Raw genomic sequence first — 22602 nt, 5'->3', positions numbered from 1 at the left:
ACCGGAGGAGGGGGGTGGGGGGGGGAAGCGGGGTCTCGGCGTCCTCCTCGGAGTCGGGAGGGTGCGAGTTACAGAGGAGCGGGGAGCCGGCGCGCGGGGAGCGGAGGGGCGGGTCGTCGGCGGGGCCGCAGCAGGCCTCGGCCGCGTGGTCGTACATATGCGTGGCCTCGACGATGTTCTTCTTGTCCAGCACATCCTGGAAGAAGGGGTGGAAGAGGTCCAGGCGGGGCGGGGGCTGGGTGGCAGGCAGCAGGCCGGCGAAACGGCCGGCGATCTCCTGGGCAATCTCCTCGGCCTCGCCCAGCTGCTCGGCGGCCGGGCCGTCGGCGGCCTCGCCCGCCAGGCCCACCAGCTGCACGGGGACGATGTCCTGCACCTCGCAGAGGAAGGCGCGCAGCATGGCCAGCGAGGCCCGCCGCTGGGCCGAGAAGACCACCATGTAGCCGTGGACCAGGCGGGTCTTGCGCAGGCCGAAGGCGGCGTGGTAGGAGAGGACGCAGAGCTCCAGGCGCTTGGGGTGGGGGCCGAGGGGCAGGTCGAGCAGGACCGAGTGGGGGCCGGCGCGCTGGGCGGGCCTCCCGCCAGGGGCCCGCAGGATGGGCAGGAGCAGGTCGTCGGCGCCCAGCGGGTCCCCGCACATGAGGCAGACCACGACGCGCAGGTCGGCGTCGGCCACGTCCCCGGGGCCCGGCGAGGGCCCGCCGGCGGGGCCGGGGTCCAGGGCCCGCCGGGCGTCCAGCAGGCCCTTGAGCAGCTGGGCCACGTGCCTCTCGCTCAGGCCGCGGCCGGCGGGTTCAGCCAGGTCGCAGCGCAGGCGGGCGGCCGCCTGCTGGCCCTGCTGGACCAGGCTGGCCGGGCTGTCGCCGCCGGGCTCCCCGCCCCGCCGGTTGACCAGGAGGAGGGTGAGCGGGAGCGGGGCCGGGCGGGAGCCGCGCCGGCCCAGCGTGGCCTCGCGGCTCTTCTCCACGCTCTCCACCACGTAGGCCAGCGACTCCTTGGAGTCATAGAGGGCCAGGCAGCCGTGCGGCTGGAAGGTGGGCGTGCGGAAGGCGTTGACGGGCAGCCGGACGTTGCCCTCGATGGGCCGCAGGGCCAGCTCGTAGACCTGGCCCTCGACGACGAACTGGTCGTCGCCGGTGCACAGGGCCCGGATCTCGTTGGCCAGCTCGCGGGCCAGCCCGTCCTGGCCCAGGACCACCAGGTTGACGCGGCCGGGGGGCGGGTCGGAGGCCCCGGGCCGGCGGGGGCCCAGGGCCCGCTCCACCCAGGCGTCCACGCAGAGCGGGCCGGCGGGGCAGGTCTCCCGGGTCGGGTGGTAGACGAAGTGGACGTGCTTGAGGACCAGGGCGTCCCGCTCGGGCTGCAGCTGGCGCAGGGCCTGGAAGCGGGGCTCGTCGCCCAGCACCTCCTGGATGACGGCCATCTTCTCCTTGCTGGGCTGGGCGTCCAGGCCCAGCTCGTAGAAGAGCTCGGAGAACTCGAGCAGCAGCTCCTGCAGGTCCTCCCGGGCCCGCTCGGCCAGGCGCCGCTGGTGCCTGCCGTACAGCTCCAGGCAGGCCGGCTCGTCCAGCCAGGGCGAGAAGTCCTCCTCGCTGAGCACGAAGCTGCGCGCCTCCTCCCACGGCTTGCCAGGCGTGACGAAGGGGGAGGCCTCCAGGTGGGCCCGGAAGGCCCGGCGCGCCTCGGCCCGCTTGCGCTCGCCGCGCAGCTTGTCCACGTGGGCGGCGTAGAGCCGCTCGGCCGGCCCCGTGCCCAGCAGGTCGAAGGGGATGCGGTCGTCGGCCGCCTGGTCCACGTGGCTGGTGGCGTCCCAGGGCGTGGCCTCCAGGACGACGAACCAGCGCGGGAAGTCGGGCCGGCTCTCCAGCAGCCGCTCCGCCTTGCCCCGGCTCAGGTGGTCGATCTCATCCAGGTCCGGCAGCAGGGCGTCCAGGGCCAGGGGCAGGGCCGCCAGGTAGAGCCGGCGCCGGCGCTCCACGTGCTCGTGCCGCAGGCGCAGCGTGTGCTGGGCGAACAGCTTCTTGGCCTTGGGCGTGCCCTCCAGGTAGACGTAGTCCTGGAACTCCGGGGCCGCCTGCAGCTGCCGGCTGGCCCCCGGCCAGCTGTCCTGGTGGCTCTTGACCAGGCGGCTCACGAGCCACTCGTAGCGGTCCTTGGCCGCGGCGATCTGCTGGCTCTGCTGCTTCAGGGCCTCGAAGTAGGGCACGATCTTGGCCTTGCCGCGGCCCCGGTCCGCCAGCTGCACCACCGTGCTGAAGGCCAGGTCCACGTTCACGTTGGAGCGGGCCGACGTCTCCACCACCTGCAGGTTCTTCTTGCTCAGGGCGAAGGCGTGGGCGTCCCGGATGTAGCGCTCCACCCCCTCGTCGCACTTGGTCAGCACCAGCACCACGGGCTTCTTCGTCTTGGCCAGCTGGGCGTGCAGGCCCGAGGCGAAGCGCAGCTGCTCGGCGAAGTTGCGGTTCATGCCCCGGCTCACGTCCACGCACAGCAGGAACCCGTCCACCAGCAGCTTGCCCTCCGGCATCTGCTTCTGCTCGAAGTCCTGCTCCAGCCCCAGCTGGTCCGTGCAGAAGTACATGAGCTTCTCGGCCGAGGCCAGCTTGGTGGCCGCCGCCCGCTTGATGTAGGGCTGCAGGGCCGTGCTGCGGTGCGGCTGGAACGTCTGGTCGTCGATGAACTCCGTCTGCTCCACCACGTGCATCTTGCATTCGCCGCAGTCCTCCAACGCCCGCCCCACCTCCCCCCAGTACAGGAAGTGGTCGTTGTTCACCACCCGGCCCCCGAAGTCGCTCGTGCTCAGCACCGACGTGTGGTCCAGGTGGAACTCGTCGGCGCTGGGCCGCACGAACCGGTTGCACAGGCACGACTTGCCCACCCCGCACTGGCCCTTCTCCTTCTCCGTCCCCGACAGGCCCACCACGCTGATGTGGTAGGTCGGGCTGCGCGCGTCCTGCTTCCGGGCCATCATCATCGTCGTCCACACATCCTGCCACAGTCCCCCGCTGGCCAGATGCCCGCTGGGCTCCAGGGCCCCGCGCCGCGCCGGGCGGCCGCTAACGCTCCGGGTGCGCCGGGCCGGGCGGCCGCTGGCTCGCCGGGTGTGCCGGGCCGGGCGGCCGCTAGCTCGCTGGGTGCGCGGCTGGCCCCATCCGCCGGGCGGCCCGGCGGGGCGTCGATCCGATCCGCTCTCCGGCGGGCGACGGGCAGCATCTACACCTTCCGGGGCGGGAGAGAGAGAAGAGACGGTTCCGGTCAGCGTCGGGGGAAAGCGAGGGCCCGGCCGCCCCCGCCCTCCACGGCTCCACCTCGCCGTCCGTCTCTGAGCCTCTCCACAGTCGGGAGCCCCTCCCTCCCTCCCTCCCCTCCGGGCCTCTGCACTCCTTATTCCCTCACTTGCTGTCCCGGTTCTTTCCAAGGCACCCACCTAGCCGTCCCTCCCCTCTCCCACCTCTGTCCCCCAACTCTCACCACTCCCCTGCCCCCGACACTTTCAAAGCCCTCCTATAATCCCATCAGCTCCAACCAGCCTGCCTCGATTGATTTCCCAGCACCCTGAGCCCTATATCATCCCTTCAACCAACTCTATCCCATAGCAACTCGTTTACACCCTCCTTAGCACACATACGTGAGTGTATTACCGCTTTTTACGAATGTTGTTTATTTCTTTAAAGGAATTATTTATTTCAACCACCTGCGTTGCCGGTTTTTATACGTCTGTCTCCCTCGTTAGAATGCGAGCTCCTTGTGGGCAAGGGAACGTGCCGCTTCTTCCTTCTGAACTGCCAATATAATGTACCGGCCCAAGTGGGCACTCGGTAAATGCCGCTTTGACTCCTACCGCTGCAGCTGCTATTGCTGCCACTGCTACCACTACCACGACCGCACACAAGCCTGCTCCTCTGTCCCCTGGTCGCTCCTGCAGAATGTTTCCGCAACCCAGGAAGTAGGGAGAGTCCAGGGGTGTTCCTCCTGGCAGGCCTCTTGCCCGGATGTCTCGCGAAGACATCACATCTACTTGCATGACCAATTCCCGAATGGATCCGGCCGTGTTCCCTGTCTTTTCTGTGGACCAAGAAGCCTCACTGGCGAGAAGATGTGAGGTTCCCACTTCTGCCTGGATGGACTTTACATCCTGCGGGCGTGCAAGCACCCCAAGCAGAGGCCCAGTGCCCCTTCCTGTGCCCTGCACAACAAATTGGCAGCCTCTGCGTTCCCTGCAATGGGGGCAAGGCCGATCATAGAACCTGGGAAAGACACAAGGAGCCCAAGGTGACCGGTAGGCACAACTTGGGGGCTGTGGGTAACTCTGGCGGAGGCCAAAGCGCGAGGTACCCGAGTCGCAGCCAGAGAGAGTTTCTGGGCACCGGCACTTGGCTCCCGCACCCCCAGCCCTCTCCTCTGAGTCACCCGGCTCGATGGTGCTCAAACCGTGTGACCCGGTTTTGCAGATGGACCAGGCTACCTTCCCGAGTTCTCCGTGGCAGGCTCCTCCCCGCGCCAAGGTGGCAGGGTCAGGACCCTGGAAATAACGTGGCCCCAAAGCTGCCCGCTCCCTCTGAGGCACGTCCGTGGCTCGAACTCTTCCGCCTCCCCGAGCTGCTTGCTGCGGGGGCCTTGGAAGCAGTCACCTACATGGCCGCCACCGTCCCCCACCCCCATCACAAAGAACTAACCGTTTCAGGAGGGGAACGCCCACCGCAGAGAATATAACGCGGATCCTTTTTCTCGCTAATGTTTGGGAACAAAAGAAAATGACGGGAAACGTATAAGGTAATAAAATCCTCAACAATAACTAGCCTCGCTAGAGGGTGTGGCCACAAACCTCCCATGAGGCACCTTACCGGTCTGGCCAAGGTACTGGTTTCCCTGGTCCCGGGCCTCCAGTGCAGAAGGAGGGCCAGGAGAGGAGCTAGACTTTAAGCTCCTGAAAAGGCAGGGAACGGGTTTTCCATCTCCACTGGACTCTCCCAAGCACTGAGCATCATCATCAATTGTATTTATTGAGCGCTTACTGTGTGCAGAGCACTGTACTAAGCGCTTGGGAAGTACAAATTGGCAACATATAGAGACAGTCCCTGCCCAACAGTGGGCTCACAGTCTAAAAGGGGGAGACAGAGAACAAAACCAAACATACTAACAAAATAAAATAAACAGCAGACACTAGATGCTCAGCCAATGCTAATTATTGATGGAGGGGAGGAGAGGGAAAGGGAGGAGGCTGGGGCAGGGCTCAGCCTGCAGTTTTGGCTCCGGGGGGCTACTCTTGCCCAGGTCTGCTGGCCCAGGATAATAATTACGCTAATAACAATAATGACGGTTTTACGCACTTTCTGTGTGCGGATGGAAGAACCCAAATGTGCTGGCCCAATACCTGGGCACTGGCTGGGCCACATGAGTCGCTCTTGCGGATTTGACCCGACTTGGACGGGTCCCTCTGCACCGGGTTCCCAGGTCCAGAAGCAGCACCGTACAACTGCCCCCCCCGATCACATGGGCAGAGGCGCGGGGGTTTGGCTGCGGCACGTGGATGGACGGGAGGGCGTGGGCCTCGCAGAGAGCGCGCCTGGGTCAGCGCCCCTGTGATCTAGCTCCGCATGAGCCATGGCCCTGGACTTTCTCCCTGAATGGCAGGACTGGCCCCGGTGGAAATTGATTTCTGGCTTCCGACCCTGAGCCCCCTCTTCTCCCTCTCCCCCTTCAGCCCCTCCCTGCAGGTCCCTGAGCCCCCAACAACCCTTCCTCGGCCCAGAGAGCCTCACCCGCTTGGCACACCTGCCCTGCTAGGCCTCTGCCTGGTCTCGCCCTGCCACCTTGCCCCCATGGCAAAGGCACGGTCACACACGGCACTCCCACGGCGCAAAAACAAACCCAGAAATGAGCTGCTCGGACGGCTTGCACAATTTGCTCCCCAGGAACTCCAACAGCGTCCCCCTGCCTGCCTCCGGCCTGAGGGAGAAAGCCGCCTGGTGAGGAGGGCCGGCTGGAACACGACCCGCTCCTCCTCCCCGCAGGTCTGTGGGCCCCTGGTCTCTCGGGAGGGGCAGCCCAAACTGGCCATGATGCTGTTGCCTGTCACCGGGCTTTCCCATTCACTTCTCCCCGCCGCCGGAGGTCTGTTTCCGCTGCCACCGTGCCCGTCTCGGATTGTGAGCACAGGACTGGGCCCGTCTGACTCAGCATCCTCGTTCCTTGGCCCGGCCCAGGGCTCCACACGGGGCTCTGTTCAAAGCCCTTGGGACACTGGGAAATGTGCTTCCTTTGGGAGGGGCAAAGAAGGGTCCCCTATCTCTGCGTTGAACTAATAACTCCAAGTAACACAGCCTTCCCTGTTGCCATCCCCCCGCCCACTCCCTCCACCCTGACCCTGGGCAGTAGGTCAGTCCCAGAGGACAGACTACTTCCCTTTGTCCATAAGCGGCCTGCCTGCATGGTAGATAACTGAGAGGAGCCATCGTTGCCGAACTCAGGCTGGGGACCCAAAGCGCTGCCATGTCCTCGCTACCCTCCCTGCTTCTGCACAAGTAGCCCTCCAGTGCTGACCTTTAAACTCGACAGCAAACAAGTCTTCGGTCGGGTAAACACCACCGCATCTCTCTGCGGACCAGACCTTCACCCAGAGGCGTCTCTGAATGCACACACATATGTGCGGGGGCAAGCTGGGGCCGGGGGTGGTGGGGGACGGACACCCCCACCGCCGGGGGAGGCAGGGGGGATAGATGCCCCCCCGCAAGCTGAAGCAAGCCCCCACCATCCCGTAGCCAGAAAGTACCCATCCAAACTCCCTTCCTCCCTCCCTTGCTGAACGGCCAGTTGGCCTGACGCCCGTTCAGAAGCCAAACACGGGGGCTTCCGTTGGGGGAACTTTGGAGGAGGGCGCACCCGCTCCCCCGACCCCTCGGGCTACGCTCGGGGTCGGTCTCTCGAGCTGAGCGCCAGCTGACAGGAAGAACCCGAGGAGCTCATTTCTCTCTGGCTGCGCTCAAGGCCAGAGTTTCCTTCCCAAAGCCTGACCCCCGGCCCCCACCGCTCCCCCCAGGTCCGGCTCCCTCCCATGGGAGTCCGCTACTGTGGAAGATGAGGAGAAATTTTCGAACCAAATCACACGGCGGGGCGGTGAGCGTGCGGGGGTGAGGTTAGGGGACAGTGGGACCAGAGGGGGCTCGGGTTTTCCACCGGGTCGGTGGGAGCCCACGTGGCGCTGGTGGAGGAGGGCAGCTGTCCAGGAGAGGCCAGAGAGGAAGCCCGAGGCCTCCAGGCCCCCAGGCCGGGGAGATTAACGCGGAGCAGGAACAGGAAGTGACCCACCGAGCCTTCCAGCTGGAGGCTACCCCGGTCCCGAGACCCAGCAGAGCTCCTGGCCGGGCAAGAATGCTGGCAGGCCCTGGGCCAGCAGAAGGGAGAAGCCCCCCGCTGCGGAGGGAGGGGGGCTGGCAGCTTCAGCCTCATGCCGGGGGTAGGGAGAGGGATGGTTCAAGAGGCGCAACCTTGCTGGGGAGAGAAGCCAGCGGGCCCCGTGGACAGCCCATGGCCCGAAAGCAGGGCTCTAGACTGTAAGCTCGTTGTAGACAGGGAACATGTCTACCAACTCCGTTATACCGTCCTCTCCCAAGCGCTTAGTACAACGCTCTGCACACAGTAAGCGCTCAATAAATAGGATTGAGTGACTCAGTCCTGGGGGTTGCGGGTCGCTCCCAGATGTGCAGTGGTCAGGAAGGTGGGAACCGTGGACAGGGTGTGGCAAGCTAGGGTCTATAAGTTCCTTAAAAGTGGGGATCCGGTCTACTATCTCTGGTGTACGCTCCCATGTTCCGCCCACGGAAAGCCCTCAGGAAATACCATCAATGGATTAAAACCGTCTCCAGTGACTACAGAACTCCCATGTCCTGAAATAGCTTCTTGGGAGCTGTGGTCCCCAACTCCCCAATATGAAAGGGGGAGAGACTTCTTGACAGAAAGTCAGTAGGTCAGTCAGTGACCCTACCCTGGCCCCCATCCTTCCCCGCTGGCCCTGATCACCACAGGGGAAGGGGGGACAATGGAATTTATGGAACACCCACTGAGTGCCATGCATTTCTGACCATACTACCACCTCCCCTGGGCTCAAGCAGGAGAAAGGGGCTTGGGGGTCCAGGGCCACACCAGCTGAGACCTCTGGCTCTTGGCCCGGCTCCGGGAGCCCCCAACCTCGTGCCGTGCATCCTGATGCTTCGGGACCCCTGCCTCTCTGCCACCTGCTCCAATAGCAAAGGCCATGTGCCCTCCAAGACCCCCTGCTGTAGCCCCAATGTTGCTGGTTCCCCATCACCCCGGGCGATGGAAGGGCAGCAGTGCCCACAAAGAGGAACAGGAGGAACTCTGGTCCCAGTGGGGCTGGGGACCCAGGTGGCACTGTGAGGTTCGTGCCCCAAACCAGGTCCTGGAAGTTCTGGTGTTGGATCAGGAGCTTGTTGCTCCCTCACACCCGTTTTTTTCCTATGGAATTTGTTAAGCGCTTACTATGTGTTAAGCACTGTTCTAAGCACTGGCGTAGAGACTAGGTAATCAGGTTGGCCCCAGTCCATGTCCCACATGGGGCGCCTAGCTGTAATCCCCATTTTACAGTTGAGGTAACTGAGGCCCAGAGGACTGAAGTAACTTACCCAAGTTCACACAGCAGACAAGCGGCTGAGCTGGGACTAGAACTCAGGTCTTTCCGGCTCTCAGGCCCGTGCTCTCGCCACTAGGCTATGCTGCTTCTCGTGTGGATTTAGGTGTGGGCAGGCCACGATACCAGGCTGGGAAGTGGCCCAGTGGCCGGGGCTGCTTACCCAGAGAGCCCAGAATAATCCACCGGACGAGGCTGAATTCTGTTGATTGCCCCAGGGCCCCTACGGAGAGTTCAGCTGGAAGGCCTTGCGGAGTGGAAGCCTTCAGCTGGCCATCCCACGACCCTCTCTGGTGCCATGGACATGCTGGGACAGTTTCAGTCCAGGTTCCTCACTGGGGGTCGGAAAGACCACTTCAGGACCCCAGCCACGAGCCATACTCTCTGGGGGCGTCTACTTCTGTTCTCTCAGAGGCTTTGTCGGAGCCAGGACTGAGGCCTGGCCCCCGACAGGAGAGTTTGCTACATCTCCGGACGACTCCTAAAGCAGAAGAGCATCCTGACAGCAAATTAAGGAGAGCTGTCTGCCATCGTCGTTCTCTCCCCCACAGAGAAAGAAGGCTTGAGGGAGCAAATGTGAGATGAGGCCAACATGAGAAGTCGTGTGGCCTAGTGGAAAGAGCATGGGGTTGGGAGTCAGATGACCTAGGTTCCAATTCCCACTCTGCCACATGTTTGTTATGTAACCTTGCACAAGTCATTTCATTTCCCGGTGCCTCAGTTACCTCATCTGTAAAAGGGGGATGGTGTCCATCCTGATTATCTTGTATCTAGCCCATCTCTTAGTACAGTGTCTGGCACATTGTAAGTGCCTAACAAATACCGTGAAAAAAAAATGAGGGGGTTTTGATGCCGTCTGAGCTGAGGCTTTGCTCCAGGCTAGGGGCGTGGATGCATGGATGACCCAGTACCAAGGTGGCCAATTTCTCAGCCCCACAGCGAGGTCTCTAACCTGCCGGACAATGGGATCGTGCACACTCTGCCATTGGAGGGTGAAATCGGGTTGCCTGAAATGGCCCCACCCTGGTCTCCCCCTTCAGATCAGATGCCAACTGTCACCAGGTAGACGGGGGCTCCCAAAATGGTCACTCATTTTTATTGAGCTCGTACCGTACTAAGCATGAACTAAGCACTTGGATGAGTACAACCCAACAATAGAACAGACACATTCCCTGCCCACAATGTGCTTACTGTCTCAAGGGGGAGACAGACATTTATATAAACTACAGATATGGACATAGGTGCTGTGGTGAATAACGGGAGCCAGTCAGGTGATGCAGAAGTGAGTGGGAAAAGAGGAATTGAGAGCTGAGTCAGGGAAGGCCTCTTAGAGGAGATGTGCCTTCAATAAGGCTTTGAAGTGGGGGGAGAGAAATTGTCTGCAAGAGATAAAGAGGGAGGGTGTTCCAGGCCAGAGGCAGGGTGTGGGCAAGAGGTCAGTGGCGAGATAGACAAGATTGAGTACAGTGAGTTGGTTGGCATTAGAGAAGCGAATTGTGCGGACTGGGTTGTAGACTGTGAGCCCGCTGTTGGGTAGAGACCGTCTCTATATGTTGCCAACTTGTACTTCCCAAGCACTTAGTACAGTACTCTGCATACAGCAAGCGCTCAACAAATACGATTGAATGAATGAATAATACTAGTAATAAGTAATACAATACTATTCTATTTATTTTGTATCTGATGGCTTGACACCTGTCCACATGTTTTGTTTTGTTGTCTGTCTCCCCCTTTTAGACAGTGAGCCCGTTGTTAAGTAGGGACCGTCTCTATATGTTGCCAACTTGTACTTGCCAAGTGCTTAGTACAGTGCTCTGCACACAGTAAGCTCTCAATAAATACGACTGAATGAATGAATGAATAGTAAGAGAAACAGTGAGTTGAGGTAGGAGGGGGCAAGGTGCTTTAAAGTCAATGGTGAGGAATTTCTGTTTGATGCAGAGGTGGATGGGCAACCATTGGAGGTTCCTGAGGAGAGGTGAAGCATAACCTGAATGTTTTTATAGAAAAATGATCAGGGCAGCAGAGTGAAGTATGGATTGGAGTGGGGAGAGTCAGGAGGCAGGGAGATCAGCAAGGAGGCTGTTACACTAATCAATGAGGGATAGGGTAAGTGCTTAGATTAATATGGTAGCAGTCTGGATGAAGAGAAGAGGACAGATTTTAGCAATGCTGTGAAGTTTGAACAGGTAGGATTTGTGGAAGATTGAATATGTGGGCTGAATGAGAGAGAGGAGTCGAGGATAACTCCAAGGTTACGAGCTTGTGACACAGAAAGGATGGTGGTGCTGCCTACAGTGATGGGAAAGTCAAGGGGAGGACAGGGTGGGAAGAGACCATGAAAGAGACTGAGAATGAGTGACCAGAGAGACAGGAGGAGAACCAGATGAGGACAGTGCCAGCGAAGTAAAGGTTGGATCATGTTTCCAGAGAAGCAGCGTGGCTTAGTAGAAAGAGAATGGGCTTGGGAGTCAGAGGACGTGGGTTCTAATCCCGGCTCCACCACTTGTCTGCTGTGTGACCTTGGGCCAGCCATTTAACTTCTCTGTGCCTGTTACCTCATCTATAAAATGGGGATTAAGGCTGCAAGCCCCACGTGGGACAACCTGATTACCCTGTATCTACCCCAGTGCTTAACAGTGCTTGGCACAAAGTAAGCGCTTAACAAATACCATCATCATAATTATTATAATTTCCAGGGGAAGGGGGTGGTCAACGGTGTCGAAGGTAGCTGAGAGGTCAAGGGGCACTGGGATAGAGTAGAGGCTGTTCGATTTGGCAAGAAGGAGATCACTTGCGATCTTTGTGAGGGTGGTTTCTGTTGAGTGAAGGGGATGGAAATCAGATGGGAAGGGGTCAAGGAGAGAATTGGAGGAGAGGAACATGAGAAAATGGGTGTAGAGAACTCACGCAAGGAGTTTAGAGAGGAATGGTAGGAGGGAGATGGGGTAATAACTGGAGGGAGCTGTGGGGCCAAGGGAGGGTTTTTTGGGTTTGTTTTTTTTAGGATGGGTAGATATGGGTAGATGGGTATAGAGAAGCAGCGTGGCTCAGTGGAAAGAGCCCGGGCTTTGGAGTCAGAGGTCATAGGTTTGAATCCTGGCTCCGCCACATGTCTGCTGTATGACCTTGGGCAAGTCACTTCACTTCTCTGTGCCTCAGTTCCCTCATCTGTAAAATGGGGATTAAGACTGCGAGCCCCCCCATGGGACAACCTGATCACCCTGTAACCTCCCCAGTGCTTAGAACAGTGCTTTGCACATAGTAAGCGCTTAATAAATGCCATTATTATTATTATTAGTATATGGGCATGCTTGAAAGCAGTGTGGGAAAGAAGCCATTGGAGAATGAACAGTTGAAGATGACAGCCAGGGAGAGAAGAAGGGATCAATCAATCAATCGTATTTATTGAGCGCTTACTGTGTGCAGAGCACTGTACTAAGCACTTGGGAAGTACAAGCTGGCAACATATAGAGACAGTCCCTACCCAACAGTGGGCTCACAGTCTAGAAGAGGGTGACAGAGAACAAAACCAAACATACTAACAAAATAAAATAAATAGAATAGATAGGTACAAGTAAAATAAATAGAGTAATAACTATGTACAAACATATATACATATATACAGATATATACATATATACAGAGGGATGGTACAAGTGTTTTAATAAGGTGTGAAGGGATGGGGTCGGATGCAGAAGCGGAAAGGGTGGCTTTCTAGAGAAGGCAGGAGATCTTAGAAGCAGCGTGGCTAAGTGGATAGAGCCCGGGCCTTGGAGTCAGAAGGACCTGTTAACGGAAAGGTTGGTGGTTCATGCCCACCCAGGGATGGGGGAACTGCTGAAGCAGCGGGGCTTAGTGGAAAGAGCACAGGTTTGGGAGTCAGAGGTCGTGGGTTCTAATGCCGACTCCACCACTTGTCTGCTGTGAGACCTTGGGCAACTCAACTTCTTGAGAAGCAGGGTGGTTCTGTGGAAAAAGCCCGGACTTGGGAGGCAGAGGTCATGGGTTCTAATCCCACCTCTGCCACTTGTCAGCTGTGTGACTTTGGGCAAGTCACTTCACTTCTCTGGGCCGTAGTTATCTCATCTGTAAAATGGGGATTAAGATTGTGAGCCCCATGTGGGACAACCTGATCACCTTGTACCCTTCCCAGCACTTAGAACAGTGCCTTTCACATAGTAAGCACTTAATACCAAAATTATTATTATTATTCTCTGAACCTCATCTGTGAAATGGGGATTAAGGCTGTGAGCCCCTCGTGGGACAGGGACTGTGTCCAACCTGATTAATTTGTATCTACCCTAGTGCTTAGAACAGTGCTTGGCACAAGTAAGCACTTAACAAGTACTATAAGCAGGCGATTTTACTCGAGGTATTGCTGAGAAGGATGGGAGAGTTGAAGAAGGGGCAGGAGGAGAGAGGGACTGGAGAGAAGCAAGGGAGATTTTAGGGAGATCATGACTGATAGTTTCAATTTTTTCAATAAAGTAAGTAGTCGGGTCATTAGGGGCAAGGGATGATAATAATAATAATAATAATGATGGCATTTGTTATGGGAGAAGTGGGGGGACAAGGAGTTTGAGAAGGGAGCTAAATGCCTGTAACAACCGGCAAGGGCAATAAGCATGGGTGTCAATAATGATGGAGAAATAATTTTTTCGGGCAGGGTTCAAGCACGAACTTGAGTTGGACAAGGTCAGCCTGATATCTAGATTTCCCCCAGCAGTGCTGCAGGACAGGAGCGAAGGAAGTGGACTGCGGAGGTGATCCAAGGCTGTGGGTTCATTCATTCATTCATATTTATTGAGTGCTTACTGTGTGCAGAGCACTGTACTAAGCGCTTGGAAAGTACAGGTTGGCGACATATAGAGACGGCCCCTACCCAACAACGGGCTCACAGTCTAGAAGAGGGAGACAGACAACAAAACAAAACATGTGGACAGGTGTCAAGTCATCAGAATAAATAGAATTAAGCGAGATCAATGGAGGGTTATGGGCTCAAGCGTATTGAGTTCAGTAAAGATGGTGGTGTTTGGAGGTGTCAGTTTGGTCAAGGGAAGGAAGTTTGGGTATGGAGGCTAAATGGGACATGATGACGTGAGAAAACTGGATGGGGTCAAAAGACCAAAGATCGCCGTGGGGGAACAGGACAGATTTGTGGGGAGGAGGTGTCTTTGAGAGAAGGCAGGTGAGGAGGTTGCTGTCAGACAGAAGGATTTTAGAAGTTGGAACAGTGTGACCTAGGGGAAAGAACACGAGCCTGGGAATCAGAGGATATGGGTTCTAATCCCGGCTGCCACGTCTACTGTGTGGCCTTGGGCAAATCACTCAGTTTCTCTGTTACCTCATGGGGATTAAGACTGTGTCCAAACCAATTAGCTTGTACCTCCCCCAGTGCTATACAGTGCCTGGCACATAGTAAGCACTTAAATACCATTAAAAAAGGCTCTTAGTAATAATTGTAGAGTGACTAAAGATGATGAGATCAGGTGTGTGTCCAAGTTGGTGAGTGGCAGGGCTGGGGTTGGAGCAGGAGGTCGGTGGAGTTATAGAAAACGGGTGGTGGAAGGTCGTCAGGAACATCTATGTGGCTACTGAAGTTCCCAAGGATCAATGTAGGGACCAAGAAAGAGAGAAGGAATGTGAGAAAGGGATCAAAATGATCCAAAAAATTGGAAGTAGGACCTGGCCGGGGAGTGGCAGTGACTATGACTAGTATTTGAAGTGGGTGGTAGAGGTGGATGATATGAGCTTCAAAAGAAGGGAAAGAGAGGGGTGGGCGAGGTGTGAAAGCGGCATTGGGAAGTGAGAAGGAGCCCAACTCCTTCCCCTTCCCCAGTGAATCTTGGGGAGTGGGTGAAGATGAGCGCTGCTCCCCCTGCCCCCGCCCAGAAAGGGCAGCAGGGGAGTCCATGTCATCTGCGGAGAGCCAGGTTTCAGTGATGGCAAGGAGCCATGACTGGATCAGGCACAGGTCAAGGATGATTGGAAGCTTTCCCATGATGGAGCAATGGGATGCCACAGACCCTATTTGGGTAAGACTGAAGGGCAGGAGCGGGTGGGATGGGAGTGTGATGAGGGGCGGCAGGAAATCCGGCTTTTGGACACCACTGAGACGGAAAGCCCAATCACCCCCGCCACTATTTTAATGCACCTGACCTGGCTCACCGGCACACAACCAATTTGTTCCCAGACAAAGGGCCTGTGTTAAAGGCCCGAGGCTGCCGACGCCATTCACTTTCCCTTGAGCCGGAGAGGAAGCGTGGCCCGAGCGGCCGGGTTGGCCTGCTGAGGGGAGAGCAGGATGGCCCGGGAGGAGCGGGCCAGGCCCCGCTCCCTTGCTCCCTAAAGGGAGCCACGCGCACGCGCAGATCCTTCTCCTCCTCCTCCTCCGCCGCCCTCCTCCCGTTGTCGGGCGGCTCGGATCGGCTCCGGATCCCGCCTCCTCGGGGCAGGCCCCAGTGCTCTGTTCCCAGGCCGGCAGCCCAGAGGCCCGGCTCCTCCCGCTGCCCTCGCCCGCCAAGTTGCCCGTGGACCACCGGGCCCAGATGGCGGGCGGAGCAGAGCGGGTTCCTTTCCATGAGCCCACGCCGCGGCCCAGGCGACTGGCGGCTCCAACCTAGGGCGCTCCGACAGCCGGGCGGCGGGCGCAAGTCGGCACTTGTGAGCGCACGTTGTGCTCCACGCCCAGTGGGTTGGGATCCACAGCCTCCCAGGGCCGGTGGCGGCCTATTCGAAGCTGCCCAGGCCCCGGGGAGGGGCTAACACTGAGCAGGGCCCCTAGGGCGTCGCTCCCCCTCGCCCCCAGGGACACCCTCTTAATAACGATAATAATAATAATAGTGGTCTTTGTTATAAGCTTATTGGGTTGAGCACTGTTCTCAGCGCTGGGGTTAATCAGGTTGGATACGGTCCGTGTCCCAGAACGGGCTCACAATCTTAATCCCCGCTTTACAGATGAGGCAACTGAGGTCCAGAGAAGTGAAGTGACTTGTTCAAGGAGACGAATGGCGGAGCCGGGATGAGAACCCGGGTCCTTCTGATTCCCAGGCCCGGGCTCTAGCCACTAGGCAACGCTGCTTCACCCCTCCCTCCCTCCCTCCTTTGGGGTCAGGGGGGCCAGGAACCCATAGCGGCATGGGGCTCAGATCCCTGCCGGTCAGCACGGTGGACTGGTCAGTGGGGCTAGCAGAGGCGAGGCAGCAGGTTTTTAAGCAATGACAAGCCCCCGGCCCCCTGCGAAACAGCACAACCTCGTCTGTGGCCAACTGCCCCCGCAACCATCTCAAACGCGGATGGCGCGAGACACCCGAATCTCCCTGTCCGGGCTGGCACGCACCCGCCCACGCCGCGGAACCGGAGGAAATGGACACGGGCACAACCGAGCCGGGAGCTTTCCCCCGGGAACCCCAAGAGGGGCCCCAGGCTTAGGGAACCGACGGCATCTCCCCGGATTGTCTTGTAACCGTGGGGCGGGAAGGGGGGCTGGGGCTCCTGAGGCCGGCCTGAAATTTGACCCTTGTGGGGAGGGGATGAGCAGAGGTTGCCCAGCGGGTCGAAAGCCTTCTCTGCCCCGGGGTGCCGAGCCCAAGGCCCGGCCGGGAGCCGGCCTCTAAGTGCCGGGAGCCAAACGCTTCCCCGGCCGCCCCTCTGGCTCCCCTCCCGTGGAGGGCCACTACCTGGCCTGGGCATCTGCCCCTACCTCCTCTGCAGCCACTTCAATGGGGGTTGATTGTCGGCCTGGTTTCCTGCAGTGGGACCGGAGGTTACCAGCACAGCTGCGCCCCAACTTCCCTGGTTCTCCTTGGCCACTATTTTCGAGGACCGTTAGAGTCCCGGGTAGGGGGGGAAAGCCTGCCCATCCCACATGCCCCCTGCTCCCAATCCACATCCACTAGACGGGCCTTCTGGAGCCCTGACTCCGGGTGGGCGAGTGGTCTCCTCTCCCGAAGTGCCATCCTGGTGGGTAGGGGGTTTGGAGAGAGCATGCAGAGTGAACTTCATCGGATCCGGAATTTTCTCCCTTTTATATTTATGACCATGAGTGGCTGGGTTCGCTCCAAAATTGGACACTCAAATTTTTGGAACAAAATATTTCGGAATCAAAATAACTGGCCTCTAAGCCTCCGGGGACTTGTAAGGCTGACTTAATGGCGGTGTATTTCAATAGCCACCAGTTGAACTGGCGGGGGTTCTTCACAGCCCTTCTGCTCCCCAGGGGCCCAGAACAGTGGTCAGCAGTGTCTGGGGGTAGAGGCCAGAGGGTCAATTCTCAGGGGGCCTCTGTGCCATGGATGGCAGAGGATGGACAGGAGATGGGAACCCTTTCAAGGGAGCGGTGCCTCCCAAACTTTGAACAGGGAAACCACGGCTGGTCATCGCCTGCTCACTCCATGCCAAGGCTCTGGCAGGAAATGCTCCCTCCCAGCCGGCTGCTGGCGAAGTACACAACTGATGAAGGACCTCGGGGGCAACATCAGGAAGGGGGACGGGGCGTGTGTGTGTGTGCGTGTGCACACGTGTAAAAAAAGAAGCTGACCGCCCCCCCACTCCCCCGGCTCCCACCCATGAGGGGGGCCAGAGCCACAGAAAAGGAATGCACAAGGCTGTCTCGGCAGACAGGCAGGCAGGCAGGGGGCAAGAGGGCCCTCTTCCTGGCTATTTTTACCAGGAGATGGAGAGATGGGGAAGGAGGAAGCCCGCCAGCAGGCCATGACCCCAGGCTTCAGCCAGTCCCTGCTTCCAGGCCAGGGCCCCAAACTTCACCCACCCCCGTATGGGATTTCCAACACATTGGGCCTGAAGGGAGATGCCACAACCACTACTGGAAGTACGGCAGGGCCCAACTGGGCACAGAGAAGGCACCGGGGGCATGGTAGGGCCCAGCTGGGCACAACAGCCCCCAAATAGGAAGGGTCCACAGAAAGCGGGACCCAGACTAGACTGACCCTCGGCATACTCCAGTTAACAAATGGAGGGACGGTGAAGCAGAGTGGCGGAGGGAGGGAGCCAGGCCCTGCTGGAGAAGCGGCCTGACTGAGGCAGCTGGGAACTAGCTGGAGCCAGGAAGGCTGATGGCTGCCAACCACTCTCCTCCCTCCCTGGCCAAGCCTCGGGGGTCCCCGTCCCAGGACGCCGAGGTTCAAACTGGGGGCCTGCAGCCCTCAAAGTTGGAAGCCCACGTGGCCAACTGCTGGACCCTCCCCAAAGAAACTGGAATAGTACCCCCTCCCCTTTCCCACTACCTCAGGGGAGACACCCCAGGCACTCCTAGGGTCTCCCTCAGGACTATAAGCTGGTTATGGGCAGGGAACTTGTCTGCTGATTCTGTTGTAATGTCCTTGGCTCAGTACAGTACTCTGCACATAGTTAGTGCTTGATAAATACCACTGATTTACTGATTAAAAGATGGTGGATGCCTTCCATTTGCCCTTCCCTGCAGAACGATGATGGATACCCCAGGAGGGAGAGGGGAGTTGGAGAAAAGGGGAGGTGGCACCGTAGGCCTGAGGGAGTCGGAGTGGCAGGCCAACCAGGTTAGCTTAGTCCAGCCAGCAGGTCCGGGCACCCAGGCACCCCAGCTTTATTCCACATCAGCCTCCCTCCGCTCCCCAGGACCTTCAACCGAACCCCTCCTGTACCCCCACCCTGCTGCCAACTCCAACACTCAGAGAACTTTTATACTTATCCTCAGAACTCAAGTGAAGTTGATTCAGTTATTTATTTTGATCAAGCTAGCTGTATTTTTTTGTCTCTCTCCCCTCAAGGAAGGTAAGCTCCTTGTAGGCAGGGAACATGTCACTTGGTTATTCTGTACTTTCATTGCGCAGAGTCCAGTGCACTACACCAAATGGAGCTGAATGAATGCAAACTACCACTCCAGGCCTCTAATCTATCCCCAGCCCAAACTTCACTCTTCATGCCAGATCACTTTGCTAAAACATCATTTTGTGCACGTCCCCGTACTTCTCAAAAGCCAGTGACGGTCGCCCATTGCTCGCCATGTCAAGCAGAAACTCCTGACAACAGTCTTTATAACTCTCTCTCCCACCTATCTGCTCTTCTCCCACAACACCCCAGCTCACACTCCTCATGCCAAGTTACTCACTGTGCTTCCTTCTTGGATCTTCCCTCACTAACCACTTGCTCACAACCTCCCCCAGCCTGGAAGTCCCTCCCCTTCACACCTGACAAACCACTGCTCTTCCCATCTTCAAGGCCCTTCTGAAATCACACCTCTTCCATGTGGCCTCCCTGATTAATTATTAATCTTCCCACCCTTTAGCTTCACAACTACAATCTCAGTGCTTCCATGCCACTTTAGTATTCACAACCCCCTACTGCACTTTTGTACATATCTTAGAGAATCTGTTTCTTCCCACTGATAAACTTGAGTGCCTGTCTCCCGTTCTAGACTGTAAGATGCTCGAGGGCAGAGATCATGTCTAAAAATTCCAATAGTCACTCCTAGATGCCTTGTAAAGAACTGCATGAACAGTGAGCAGTAAATGCTGATGACTGTTGGATGCAGGGCCAAGATTGACACCTGGGGAAGGAGAGAAAGGACAGGGGAGGTAGCCAGACCTGGGGAACATGCACAACGGAGACTGGCACCTGGAGGGAGGTGGGGCTGAGAAAGAAAGCTGGAAGCAGAGTCCAGGTTCCCCTTCCCCACTGCAGAAGCTTTTCTGTCTGGCTAGGGGTGAAGTCAGGGGAGAGGGAAGGAAAAGGGAAAAGAGGGAGGGGAAAAGAGAAAAGGAGAGAGAGGAGGGAAAGGGGAGGAAAGGAGACGGGGGGAAGAAGGGGGGGAAGGGGGAAGAAGAGAGGGGGTAGGAGGGGGGGAAGGAGACGGGGGAATGGGGGAAAAGAGGGGGGAATGGGGGAAGAGAGGGGGGAAGGGGGAAAGAAGAGAGGAGGGGAAAGGACAAGGGGGAAGGAAAAGAGAGGGAGGAAAGGAGGGGGAAAGAAGGGGGGAAAGACGGGGGAAGAAGAGGGGGAAGGGGGGGGGAAGGAGGGGGGGAAGGAGGGGGGAAGGAGAGCGGGGGGAAAGGAGAGCGGGGGGAAAAGGAGAGCGGGGGACAAGGAGAGAGGGGGGAAGGAGAGAGGGGGGAAGGAGAGAGGGGGGAAGGAGAGAGGGGGGAAGGAGAGAGGGGGGAGGAGGGGGGGAGGAGAGGGGGGAAGGAGAGGGGGGAAGGAGAGGGGGGGAAGGAGAGGGGGGGAAGGAGAGGGGGGGAAGGAGAGGGGGGGAGGAGAGGGGGGAAGGAGAGGGGGGGAAGGAGAGGGGGGGAAGGAGAGGGGGGGAAGGAGAGGGGGGGAAGGAGAGGGGGGGAAGGAGAGGGGGGGAAGGAGAGGGGGGAAGGAGAGAGGGGGGAAGGGGGGGCAGGAGAAGGGGGCAGGAGAAGGGGGAGGAGAAGGGGGAGGAGAAGCGGGGGGGAGGAGAAGGGGGAAGGAGGGGGGAGGAGAAGGGGGGAAGGAGAAGGGGGGAAGGAGAAGGGGGGAGGAGAAGGGGGGAAGGGGGGGCAGGAGAAGGGGGCAGGAGAAGGGGGAGGAGAAGGGGGAGGAGAAGCGGGGGGAGGAGAAGGGGGAAGGAGGGGGGAGGAGAAGGGGGGAAGGAGAAGGGGGGAAGGAGAAGGGGGGAGGAGAAGGGGGGAAGGAGAAGGGGGGGAAGGAGAAGGGGGAAGGAGAAGGGGGAAGGAGAAGGGGGAAAGGAGGGAAAAGGAGGGGAAAGGAGGGGAAAGGAGGGGAAAGGAGGGGAAAGGAGGGGATGGGGGGAAGGAGAGAGTGGGGAAAAGATAGAGAGGGGGAAGGAAGAACGGGGGGGAAGGGAGAGCGGTGGTGAAAGGAGGGGGGGGAAGGAGAGCGAGGGGGGGAAGGAGAGCGAGGGGGGAAGGAGAGCGAGGGGAAAAGGAGAGCGAGGGGAAAAGGAGAGCGAGGGGGGAAAGGAGAGCGAGGGGGGAAGGAGAGCGGGGGGGAAAAGGAGAGCGAGGGGGAAAAGGAGAGCGGGGGAAAAGGAGAGCGGGGGGAAAAGGAGAGCGGGGGGAAAAGGAGAGCGGGGGGGGAAAGGAGAGCGGGGGGGGAAAGGAGAGCGGGGGGGGAAAGGAGAGCGGGGGGGGAAAGGAGAGCGGGGGGGGAAAGGAGAGCGGGGGGAAAGGAGAGCGGGGGGAAAGGAGAGCGGGGGGGAAAGGAGAGCGGGGGGGAAAGGAGAGCGGGGGGGAAAGGAGAGCGGGGGGAAAAGGAGAGCGGGGGGAAAAGGAGAGCGGGGGGAAAAGGAGAACGGGGGGAAAAGGAGAGCGGGGGGAAAAGGAGAGCGGGGGGGAAGGAGAGAAAGAAATGGGGGGAAGGCAGGAAGACGGTTGGCGAAAGAAGGGAAGGAAGTGGAAAAGAGGGAGAAATGGAAGGAAGAGGATGGAGGAGAGGAGGAACGGAGAAGGAAGAGGAAAGGAGGGAAGGCAGTAGAAATGAAAAGGAGGGAAGGAAGGAGAAAGGAAAAGGATGAAAGAAAGGGGGAGGGTAAAGAAGGAAAAGGAGGAAGGAAGAAGGAGAAGGGGGGAAGGAAGGAGAAAGATTAAGGATGAGGGGGTGAAACGGGGAAAGAAGGGGGTGGGAGGGGGGAGACGATGGCTGCCCAGCCCCCAGGCCCCAGCCCCCGGGCAGCCCGGAGGAGCAGCCCCTCCCCCCGCCCCCCGCCCCGCCGTAACCGGGGGGGGGCCGCAGATGGTGGCGGACTCCCCCGGGCCGGGGCTTCCATTGTTCCCAGACCCCCCGGCCCCGGGGCGGCGCCCCCGAGCTGCTGGGCGGGAGGGGAAGATGGGTGGATGGACGGACGGATGGACGGACGGGCGGGCGGACGGGCGGATGGCGGACTCACCCGGCCACAGAGACGGCTGGTCAGCGCGACCCCGGACCCTCCGTTCTCCCCGGCGGTGGCGGCGGCGGCGGCCCGAGCGCCATGTTCTCCTCCTCCTCCGGGGGCGGCGGCGGCGGCGGCGGGGCGGGGGTCGCGGGGCCTCCCTCGGGGCGGGGGGCGCGGGGCGGCCCGGCCTGCGATAATGGCGGCGCGGCCGGCTCCCTTTTCCTGCCCCCTCCCCGCCCCCAACCCCCAACCCCTCGCCGAACCGTGCGGCCGGGCGGGGGGGGGGGGGCCCGCGAGAGCCGGCGGACAGCGCGCGAGAGCCGGGCCGGGCGGGGGGGGGGCGCGCGCGGGCGGGCGGGGGCGCGCGAGAGACCCGGCGCCCGGCAGACACCGAGCGGGCCGGCACCCCGGGGGGGGGGGGGGAGGGGCGGGCGAGGGCGGGACGGGCGCGCGAGACCCGAGGCGCACGCGCTCTCCCCCTCCGACACGCGCTTCGAGCGCGAGGAGAGAAGGCAGGCGCGCGCGCGCCCCGGCCCCTCCTCGGTCAGCCAATGGGAGCGGGTTGCTGGGGCGCGAGGGCGCGTTGGGTTGAGCGCGAGCCCTTCGCTCTCCCAGCTGCGAGGGGGGGCGCGCACGCGCACGCATTTGGAACGGCGGGGAGGGGGGCGTGGCCGTCACCCACCCAACCCCGGCCGATCATTGGGCCGGGGGCGGGGCCGCTGCGCGCGCATTCTCCCTAGGCAGTGAAAGAATGTCCGAGCGCGCGCGCGCGCGCGTGCGGGAGGGAGGGCGGTGAGGAGGCGCGGGGGCGCGCGCCGCCCGCACGCTGAGGAGAAGTCGGCGTCGCGGCGGCGGGGCGGGGAGCTAACGGGATCGGTGCCTTGGACCGGCGCTACGTCAAGCCCAGTGTAATGTAATATGTCATAACGGCATTTGTTAAGCGCTTACTATGTGCCGAGCACTGTTCTAAGCGCTGGGGGGGATACAAGGTGATCAGGTTGTCCCACGTGGGGCTCACAATCTTCATCCCCATTTTACAGATGAGGGAAGTTAAGTGATTTGCCCAAGGTCACACAGCAGACAGGTGGCAGAGCCGGGA

At 59.6% G+C, this 22602-nt stretch overlaps 1 protein-coding gene across 1 annotated transcript in view; it reads right to left on the bottom strand.

The window, feature by feature from the left end:
• Positions 1 to 21606, bottom strand: part of ARHGAP35 (Rho GTPase activating protein 35) — a 31150-nt gene extending 9544 nt beyond the window's left edge. The window contains 2 exon segments of the mRNA XM_038766821.1: positions 2 to 3219; positions 21519 to 21606. Of these exon segments, the coding sequence (XP_038622749.1) occupies positions 2 to 2974 (2973 nt within the window). The 5' untranslated portion in view covers positions 2975 to 3219; positions 21519 to 21606.
• Between the last annotated feature and the right edge of the window lie 996 nt (positions 21607 to 22602).

This window comes from Tachyglossus aculeatus, chromosome 26 (assembly GCF_015852505.1).
Source record: "Tachyglossus aculeatus isolate mTacAcu1 chromosome 26, mTacAcu1.pri, whole genome shotgun sequence".
Classification (NCBI taxonomy): Eukaryota; Metazoa; Chordata; class Mammalia; order Monotremata; family Tachyglossidae; genus Tachyglossus; species Tachyglossus aculeatus.
The sequence above is the reverse complement of the archived record's forward strand: the minus strand, read 5'-3'. Positions and strand labels throughout refer to the sequence as shown.